The 11371-nt window shown below is 37.2% G+C and overlaps 1 protein-coding gene across 1 annotated transcript in view; it reads left to right on the top strand.

Moving 5' to 3' along the window:
* TSGA10 (testis specific, 10) overlaps positions 1–11371 on the top strand; it is a 109572-nt gene that overhangs the window by 61565 nt on the left and 36636 nt on the right. Inside the window, exon 11 of the mRNA XM_006887788.1 lies at positions 2331–2516. Within this exon, the coding sequence (XP_006887850.1) occupies positions 2331–2516 (186 nt within the window). The remainder of the gene's footprint in view (positions 1–2330; positions 2517–11371) is intronic.

The raw sequence follows: 11371 nt of genomic DNA, 5'->3' as shown, positions 1-11371 counted from the left end.
GTCTTTTCTGGGTATATATTCCCAGAATACAGGTTTATTTACAGTGTTTGTGTACATTGCTTTCCACACTGGATCTTTCCTATTTCCTTTATTGTTCCATTCCATCCCCCTATCAAATTGTGAGATCCTATAATTAACCACTCCCCACCCCTTGCCCATCCTCACCCCTCTGCTCCCACCCTTCTCCCCCTTGGATCCTCACACTCATTCTACTATACTGGGTTTAAGGACAATATTTGTCCTTATGGAAATATCTTAGTTCCCTCAGCATAATTCTCTCCAGTCCCTCCCAAGTTAGGTAGTAGATTTACAAAATCATTGCTCCTGTGTGCTGCGTGGCATTCCATTGTGTGAATATACCATAGTTTTTTAATTCATTCTATTGTCGTTGGACATTTGGACTATTTACATTACGGGCATTTTTAAAATTTAAACAATTCTGGTGCTAGCTATATTAATGCCCAATGCCCAATATATGCATGAATGTGTTGTGGTTGTTGTGTGCTGTTGAGGAGGAACTGACCTATAGCTGACTCTCCAGTGAGTTTTCAGAGACAGTCAATTGCATGGCAGAAGATGGTTCATCCTTCTGCAGAGCAGCTGATGGCTTCAAGCAGCGTGCCTTTGGGACTGCAGCGCAGTTTCTTACCACTAGGCATGAATGTATGCATATGAATATTTTTTATTGGCATAGGATTGATGTTTCACTCCTGTGCAATTACAGAAAAGATATTAGAAAAGTGGATAGAAATAAATCATACAGCAATCAAGATCAAGGTAATTAAGATTGGCATTAGAAATGAAAGGCAGAAAAACTAGAGATAATGTGCCAAACCAAGAAAATGATCAGAAGTTAACGCTTAAAAAAAAAAAAAAAAGAAGTTAATGCTTCAAACAGCAAAAAAGAAGTTCTGTAGCCAATAAAACATAGAAAAGCAACCAGGAACAAAGTTATATACAGATAGAAGAGGTGAGCTCAGAAAGCAGAATAGTCAGTAAACAGACATGGGAAAAGGAAGCAGTGAAAGATTCTTTTACTGCTTCCTGTTTGGACAATAGCAGATTTAAGAACCTGTTTGCCTATGACCTGAAGATAAGAGTAATTAACTACATGAGTGTGACTTGAGCCAGCACAGATCCCTGATCCCTTTCCACTTTGTTAGTTACTAGATGATCAGCTTTCTAGATTAAGAATAAAAAGTTTACAGAATACTCCTGGGCCTCTATAAGAAAAAGGCTGATAATCCAATTACACAAAAACATGGAAATAATTTTCACAGAGGAAGATATTTGGATGGCCAACAGACACATGAAGAAATACTCCAAGTTATTGGCAATAAGAAAGATGCAAATCAAAACCACAGTGAGATACTATCTCATTCCAGTAGCAGTGGCAATATTTAACAGGAGAGCAGGTAATAAATGTTGGAGAGGATGTAGGAACTCTTATACATTGTTGATGTATTGCTTCCTCAAAAAGCTGAACATAGACATTCCATATGACCCAGTTATTCTACTGCTTTGAATAAACCTTGAGAAAACGAGAACTAAGGCACAAATGGAGACTTGAACACCAATGTTCATAGCATTGTTATTCACCATTGCAAGAACATGGAAAGAGCTCAGATGTCCAACTGTAATCAAATGGATGGAGATACTATGGTATATTCACATTATGGAAGACTATGCAGCACACAGGAGCAATGATTTTGTAAATTACTACCTAACTTGGGAGGGAATGGAGAGCATTTTGCCAAGGGAATAAACTCAGTTTCATAGGGAAAAATATTATATAATACTGTTATTGTGGATTAATTATGAGGATCCAAGGGGGTGGGAGGTGGGAGCAGCGGGCTGAGGATGGGCTGGGGGCTGCGGATGTTAATCATTAGGCCACACTATTTTATAGGTGGAAGGAGGGGTGGGGTGAAAGAAATGGGAAATACCCGGTGTGAAAAACAATGTATACGAATTTTTTAATTTTATTTTATTATTTTTGTGTGAGTGTACCGTCAAATCAGATCTGACTGGTACAGAAGGAGACTGCCCCTCCTTCCCCGGCAGAGCATCTGGTGGATTTGAACCATGAGCCTCTGGGATTGTAGTTGCAGCTCCTTGCCACTAGGCCACCAGAGCTCCCCTTGTATACAAATTTTTAAAGTAAAACCCATATAAAATAATTAAAAAAATAATAATATAGATTGGTTTCCTCAAGATTATGCTACAACTAGTCCTAATGGCAAGTACATTCCCAATGATCTGGAAAAAAATGTTTTATTAGTTAACATGTTTGACATTTTTAGACTGATACCTAAGATTTGCTCTTATAGGAATCTGAGAATCGACAAATGATGGACCAACTACGAAAAGCCAATGAAGATGCTGAAAACTGGGAAAATAAGGCCCGTCAAGCAGAGGCAGACAACAACACCCTCAAATTGGAACTCATCACTGCAGAGGCAGAGAATAACAGATTGAAAGAAAAAGTAGATGCACTCAATAGAGAAGTTGAGCAAGTAAGTGTTAGAACATATACAGGTACCTTTCAAAGAATTTCCAGAAATTAACTGTGTAATGGTTTGATTTTCAGTAAATTAAATATATAAATAAGCACTTATTTCTACTCTGTTTCTCTTCATTCTTTTATCTACCCTACAACTCGAATAATCATTAGCATGTTTAAAAATTTATAACTAATCTACCCTACAACTCGAATAATCATTAGCATATTTAAGAATTTATAACTACAAAAACACACATAAACATAGACTCACATGCCTACTCCCCAGAATCAAGGATGCTAACATATTTGTTTCAATTATTTCTTTATTTCAAGAAATAGAAATATATGTACAACTCTTCAACCCTTTTAGTCTTTCCTTCCTAGTTGTTGTTGGTAAGTGCCTTTGAATTGGAACTGACTCATAGCTGAAGCTGCAGGGGCTTTTCAGAGGCAGTAAATCATGTGGGAGAAGATTGGCCATCTTTCTCCTGCAGAGCAGCTTGTGGATTTGAACTTCTTGCCTAAAGGTTGGCAGTGTATCTTCTTGTCACTGGGCTACCAGAGCTACTTTTCTTTATTGTTGTTGTTACGGGCTGTTGAGTCGCTTGTGAATGATAGTGACCCTTTGAAAAACAGCCCTAAATCCTGCTCTATCCTGTGCCATTCTTATTGTCTCTGACACACCTATCCTCTTACCCCAGTGACTGAATCAATCCATCTTGTCTAGGGTCTTCCTCTCCTGCATTGTCCCTTCACCCTCCCAAGAATGACATCCCTCTCCATGGACCAGTCCCTCCTTGCAACATGTCCAAAGTATGTCAGACAAAGCTTCAGAATCCTTGCCTCCAAGGAGCAACCTGTGTTCACCCTCTCCAGGACAAACTTGTTTGTTCTCCTAGCAGTCCATAGTATTTTTAGTACTCTTTTCCAGCACCACAGCTCAAAGGCATCAACTCTCCTTCTATGATCCCTAGTCATTATCTAGCTCTCTGATGCATAGCAAGTAATGGGAAAGACCATGGCCTGTATCAGGCACACCTTAGTCTCCAGACTGACATTGTTGCTCTTCAGTACTTTGGAGAGGTCTCTGATAGCACACTTTCCAAGTGCAATTCATCTCTTAATTTCCTGGCTTCTTAGTAGTTGGTGCATATAACTCTTTTGCATATGCTTATCCTTTTTACATATAGAATGAAATGAGGTGATACAGTGACTACAACAATAGGCTCAAACATGGCAGAGATTATAAGATGGTGTTGAATAGGCAAGGTTTCAATCTGTTCTACATAGTGGTAGAGTGGCTCTGTGCATTAGAGGTGACCCAGTGCCACCTAGCAACAAATAATGACCATCCATTAAATGATGTACAGTGATGTTTGTCTACTATTTCTTTACTTAAGTGATAATATACTATTTACACTTATTTACAAATTGTCTTTTAGGCTAAATATTATCATTTTGATACATGAAATACTATAACATGTATTTTAACAGCTGAATACATTAATTGTATAACTATTAATTATCATGTTAATGAAAATGTAAATTTTTTCTGCAATAAGATGCTTCAACAGACACACATTTCTGTTTATATATATGTTTTCTGTATGACTGGAAGTTTGTGCAGTTATGATTTCTCACTATTGCTAAATTACTCTTTAAAGTAGTTATACAGATTTACTCTACCACTAGTAGTGACAGTTATAATTTCTCAACTGTTCACCAATATTTGTTATCATCAGACTTTTCTTATTTCCTCCATACTTCTTATTTAATTTGTTTATCTGATTACTAGTTAAATTGACTATCTTTTTCTGTTTCTTGTCCATTAGGATTCCTCTTATATAAATTTTGTTGTGGTTGTTAACTGTGTCTATTTTTAATTTTAGATTTCTTTATTGATTTATAGGAATTCTCTCTATATTCTTGATAATATTTTTAATTGACATGATAATTATCTTCTTGCATTTGGCTTAATTTTTGCTTTGTGGTACAAACAAAAGCTTTTAACTTTAATATAATCAGATTTATTATCAGTCTTTTTCTATATGGTTTATTCTTTGTGCTTTCTTTAAGCTACACTATTCTCTGAAAGTATGAAAGATATTTTCCTCTAAATAAGGAATTTTATCCTTAGTATTTAGGTCTTTACTGTTCTTGAGAATGATACTTTTGTATTACTTGAATTAGGGGTAGAATTTTTATGATGCATATTTATCATTGTTTCTTCAATGAATTATAAATCTATCCAGGATGCATTAAAAGAAGATGGAAAGAGTATAGAGAGTCATTGTACCAAAAAGAATTGATGGACACAGAAAAATTTCATGAAACAACATATGAGTTAGAGACTGTGGCAATGAGGGAAGAAGTTCAAGCTGTTCTGAAAGAATTGGCAAAAAAACACCACCCTAGGAATTAACCAGTTGACATATTTCAGCAAACAGATGCTGCTCTGGATGTGCTCACCAAGTTGTGCCAAGAAATCTGGAGGACAACCACCTGGTCAACTGACTGAAAGAGATCTATATTTGTTCCCATTCCAAAAAAAGCTGATCCAACAGAGTAAGGAAATTAGCGAACAATGTTATATTACATGCAAGCAAGATTCTGCTGAAAATTATCCAACAACTACTGAAACAGCACATCAACAGAGACTTACTAAATGGATGTGCAGGCTGGGTTTAGAAGAGGCCATAGTACTAGGGATATTGTAGTTAATGTTAGATGGATCTTGGCTGAAAGCAGGGAGTACCAGAGGACTGTCCATCTGTGTTTCATTGACTATTGACTGTGTGGACCACAACTAACTGTGGCTAACTCTGAGAAGAATGGGAATCCCAGAAAACTTGATCAAGCTTATGCGAAACCTATACTTGGACCAGGAGGCAATTGTCAGAACAGAGCAGAGAAACATTTGAATGGTTCAGATTTGGGAAGGGTGTACGCCAGAGATTTATCCTATCTTTATACCTTTTCAGCCTATATGCAGAACAGATTATCTGGGAGGCTGGGCTCTAAGAGGAGAAATGTGGCATCAAGATTGGAGGAAGACTCATCAACAGTTTGTGTTATACAGATGACACAACCCTGCTTGCTGAAACTGAAGAGGACCTGAAGCGCTTGCTGCAGAAGGTCAAGGATTGCAGCCTTCAATATGGATTGAAGCCCAACATCAAGAAAACAAAGATTCTCACCCCTGGCAATTGGCAGTATCATGATAGATTGTGAGGAGACTGAAATTGTTAACAGTTTTAGTTGCTTGGCTCCACAATCAACACTTGATTTTTTCCAGCCAGGTAATTAAAAGGCAAGTTGCATTGGGAAAGTCAGCTGTCAGAGCCCTCTCCAAGGTATTGAAGAGCAACGATGTCAGTCTGGAGACACTGTGTGCATGGTCCAGGCCACAGTCTATGCAATTGCTTGATAGGCATCAAAGAGCTGGACAATGACTAGGATTGATAGAAGGAGAATTGATGCCTTTGAGCTGTTGTGCTAGAGAAGAGTATTGAATATATTATGGACTACTAAGAGAATAAACAGGTCATAGAGAGGGTGAAACCAAGCTGCTTCTTGGAGGCAAGGATTCTGAAGCTTCATCTAACCTACTTTGGACATATTGCAAGGAGGGATCAGTCCTTGGAGAAGAATGTCAAACTTGGGAGGTTGAGGGACAGCTCAAGAGAGGAAGACCCTCGATGAAATGGGTTGATTCAGTCACTGGGGTAATGGAGGTAGGTGTATCAGAGGTAATACATTTGGCACAGAATAGAGCAGGGTTTAGGGCTGTTCTACATAGGGTCTCTATATTTTGCAGATGACTCAATGGCACATAACAATAACAACTTTAAAAAAATCAATAAAGCAGTTCCCATAATTGTGCTCCATTGGTTTCTTTTTCTCAACTAGTTTTACACTAATTCTTGGTATTTGAGAGGATTAACATTCTCTGTAATTATTTTGCCATACTTAAACCTTATAAAACTTTTTCACATTAATTTTAAAATCAACTTGCCATAGTCCATTACTTTTCATCTTTATTATTTTATATGTATTTAATATTACAAATCCTTTCTAAGGATTTATTCTAAATTTCTTCTTGACTGTATTTACAAATTTTGAGACAATGCTTTCATTGCCATTCAGTTTTATATATCATCTAATTATGATTTCTTTTTTGGTTTTGGGGATTTATTTTAAATGTCTGCTGTCTAGGGGATTTGAGGTTCTTACTCTATTTTTTTCCTTGATTTAATATTGTGATGAGATAAAATGGCTTGTGTGTTATTAATTCTTCCTACTCTTCTTACTTTGTAGGTGATACCAAATAATCAATATTTGATAATCTACATAAACTTGAAAGCATGTGTATTTACTTAACAGTATATTGTTAATTTTCATCAGTCCTTTTAAGAATAAAGAAATCTATACTAAATTTGTATTCTTACTCTTTTAGTTACTTAAAATGTGCCTCTGTAATTATTAATAATGTTTGCTTTCTTTTTGATACTATCAGGTTTAGACAAGTTCAGTATTTACAGTATTTACAGGTATTTCTGGTTAAAATATTTGTGGTAACACATTTCTTTTATCATAGTGTAATGACTCATTTATATAATTAATAATAATATTTGTTTCAGATAATTAAACTATTGTTCACAAATTGCTGGTATATCTAACTTCTTAACTCTTTGGAAGTATAATTTAAGTATGAAAGCATTTATTCTAAGTGTAAACTGAATGAGTTTTGACAGATGATTGCACTTGTATAATAACCACCACAATTAACATGTAGAACATCTTCCTCATGCCCTCACGTTCTTTGAAGCCTTCCTGCTGTCAGATAAGTGTTACTAATGGGTTAGCATGTTTTACACAGCATGGTTTTTTTACATTCATCCATGTTATTGCATCTATTAGTTGGTACTTTATTCCTCTGTATTGTTGAGTAATATTCTTTTGTGTAATTGTATTACAGGATATTTACTCACCTCTTAATAGACATTTCTGTTGTTTTTGGTTTTGTAAAGCTTCTTGTACTGCTTTACAGACTGACACGTGCTCAATCACATTATAATGTTCATGGTTTTGACAAGGCTGTCTTTGACTATTCCATGACCATACCTCGTCATTAAACTCTGCTGGTGAGCAATACTGTCAGCTTGAAGACTAAGATGTGCCTGATTCAGCCTATGATCTTTCAGTCACTTGCTATGCATTTGTGAGCTAGAGACAGTGAATAAGGATGACAGAAGAATTGATGCCTTTGAGTTGTGGTGCTGGCTAAGAGTACTGAGTATTCTGTGGACTTCCAAAAGAATAAACAGATAGATCTTGGAAAGAGTGCAGCCAGAGTGCTCCTTGGAGGCAAAGATGATGAAGCTCCATTTTTTGTAGTTTGGATATACTGCTAGAGAGACTGTTCTTTGGAAAAGGGCATCATGCTTGAAGGATGGAGGTCAGCAAAAGAGAGGAAGACCCTCAACGAGATGGATTGACATAGGATGGCACAGGATAGGACAGGTTTTAAGTCTGCTGTTCATAGGGTTGCTGTGAGTTGTACTCAGTTTGATGGCACCTAACAACAATAATGATAAGGAGCTGTTCTGCCAGCCCAAAGGCACGTGGTTCAAATCTACCAACTGCTTTGAAGAAGAAAGATGCAGTTTAGTGCCTCTCTGCCATTAGAGGGTCAGCTATCAGTTGGTTCTGATTCGATGGTACCTAGCAACAACAACAACAACAACAAAAACAATTGCTATCTTATTACTCTGTTTTTTTTCAGCAATGCCCTGTACAGAAATTGCTTCACAGACGAATCAAATTAAATATAGGCTCCAGCTTCTTTACATAGATTATTTTTGAGGTGTTTGAAATTTATGCTGACCTTAGGAAATGTCTTCTTTGCTATCTTTTCTGATGGTTCTGTCTGGTAAAATAGCTGAGATATATATATATATATAGTTGTTGCTGATTGCTTTCAAGTTGAGCATGACTCATAGCGACCCTATGAACAAAAGGCCTGAATCCTTTCAATAACTACTGACTTTAAAGTTATACATTCTGCACCTTTTAGGAGTTAAAATTGTAATAGCCATAGTTAACAAAGTTTAGTATTGGTTGCTTATCTTCCTTCAAAACAGTAGATAGATGAAGAATATTTAAAAAACTGATCACAACACAAGAGCGCTTTAGTGGCCTAGTAGTTATAGAGTTGTACTGCCAACTCCAAGGTGGGCAGTTGGAATCCACCACCTGCTTCATGAGAGAAAGAAGGGCATTCTCTCATGCAGTTTATAGTCTTTGCAAACTCACTGGAGGGTCAACTGTGAGTCAGTTTCCACTAGATGACATGAGTAGTAGATCCGGCACCTTCTTACCTAATGCATGTGTGTGTTTCCTGGCTTTTTTTCTTTGAGACACATGTGTGAACACACACACACACACACACAGACACACACACACCTTTTCTAAGTTTGAGTGTTAACTCTCTAATCCTCTTCCTAAGCAATGATCATACCTTCTTACCAAATATATATATATATGTATTTTACAGCCCTTTCTCTCTCTCTCTCTCTCTCTCTCTCTCTCTCACACTCACACACACACACACACACACACACACACACAGTTGACCACCACTATTTCCTGATACTATTGTCTTCTTTTTGTTCTTTTCACAATCCATGGGATAATCAGTACTCTTTTCCAACACCACAACTCAAAGGCATTGATTCTCCTTCTGTCATCCTTACTCCTTGTCTTTCACACACATAGAAGTAATTGTAAAGGCTACGATTTGAATCAGGTGCACCTTAGTCATCATTCTTATGTAGCTCTTTGTGAAGTCCTGGATAGCAGATCTTCCTGATATAACTATCTTGAATTCTTGACTGCTGTTATTATGGATGCTTATTGTGGTTTCAAGTAAAATGAAATTGTTGACAACTTCTTTTCTCCATCTATCATAATGTTGCTTGTTGCTCTCGTGGTGAGGATTTTTTTCTTGATAATGAGATGTACTTTATATTGATGGCTGTAGTCTTTGATCTTCTACAGCAAGTGTTTCAAGTCCTCCAAACTTTCAGCTAGCAAGGTTGTGTTATCTGCATAAGGTATGTTGTTGAGTCTTCTTCTAATCCTGATGGGCTATTTCTTTCTCATGTAGTCCAGTCTCTTGAAAGATTTGTTCTGCATACAGGTTGAAATAAGCAGCAATATATTACTCATACCCCTAATACAGTAAACTGACAGTGTTATACCCATAAAAGCAAACCATAAAACAAGGAAGCACACAAATGTAAAACGCATGGTATGGAAAGAGTGTGGTGAAGATTTGTCACAAGGTAGCGCCCTACCTGCAGTGGGGTTTCTGTTGATCTCAAAGAAGTCTGGGCTAGATGATGTCTTTGCCATTCTAAGGGATGGGTACCTTCTGGCCAAAAAAGGTGGCTCATCTAATCTGGGGACTGATTGCAGGCCAGGAATACTAGTGAGCAGCCCCTGGGAAGAATGCTCTGAGAGCATCCAGCTCCAGAAACAGGATGGCAAGACTGTGGTATGAAACAGAGCTGTTGAGAGTGAGGGGTAATGGGGATAGAACTACCCACCAACAACAGAGTAGTGAAGTGAGGTGAGCATGGGGGCAAAGGGGGATTGGGCCTTTTCAGCTGAGTGGAAGCCACTCCTGCTGCTGCTGCCCTCCTGGCTTCTTAGGCCACATGAATAGATATTCAAGATGACTGTCTTGTGCTGTTGACACTTCTGTGTTCTGTTCTTCTCCTTCCTTGATGTTTCAGTTCAGTCTCTTTCTTCAGTGTTTGAAGTGCTTCCTCATCTTCTCTTTATAAACTGTGTTTTGACAGATTGTTGTCCCATCTGCTATCCTTTTTTTCTGGTATCTTGAATGCAGATTTTGAAGTGCCATATGCCTAGTCTACCATTTTGTGGAAATTTCCACTTAGGAGCAAGATGTCCAATTTCTGTACTTGGATGGTACCTTGGCTCTATATGTATATGTTTGTATATACACACACATATTGTTGTTGTTAAGTACTGTTGAGTATGACTCATAACGATCCTATTAACAACAGCTCTGAACACCCTGTCCTATCCTGTGCCTGCCTCATAATTTCTGACATACTTGAGCCCATTGCTACAGTCATTGTGTCAATTCATCTTGTTAAGGGTCTTCCTCTCTTTCACCTACTGTCTACCTTTCCAAGCATGATATCTTTCCAAGGAATAGCCTTTTTTAAGAATATGCCCAAAGTATCTGAGATGAAGCTTAGTTATTTTTGCCTCCATGGTTACAGAAATCTTGATTTCTCCAAGGTATATATATATTTTATTTTTTTTTGCCATTAATGGAATACTCAGCACTCAGTGTGTGTATACAAATACACACACATTCCTCTTAGTTTGATTTTATCCTCATATTAGAATCTGGAACATTCAGAGTGATCTTTTAAAATCACAGGACTAAAATGTAATATGCAGAGACTTGGGACTAGAGGAACAAAAGGGACATACTTGACCTTTAATAAGCAGAAAGAATTGAAAAAAAATTCAAGCCTTGAGTTGCAATATTGACAGATTCTGTTGGCAAAATTCAGGCTACACAGAAAACAACAAAAGAAGATGAAAGGAATATAGTCATTGTACCAAAAGAACAAAGCTCTTGTTGCATAGTCCTTAGAAATTGGTGTTTCTAACTGTATTGCATGAGCTTATGATGGAAACAGAAAATACTGGCAAAATGTATTAAAATTGAAAATCACACACTTTATTGTGGGCCATGAGGTATGAAGCCCATGTATAATTTCACAAAAAAACCAACCTAAAAGGTAAGGTATTAAAGGCAATTAA

This window comes from Elephantulus edwardii, unplaced genomic scaffold (assembly GCF_000299155.1).
Source record: "Elephantulus edwardii isolate Elephantulus edwardi_28Jun2011 unplaced genomic scaffold, EleEdw1.0 scaffold00062, whole genome shotgun sequence".
NCBI lineage: Eukaryota > Metazoa > Chordata > Mammalia > Macroscelidea > Macroscelididae > Elephantulus > Elephantulus edwardii.
This window is presented reverse-complemented; position numbering and strand designations above follow the sequence as displayed.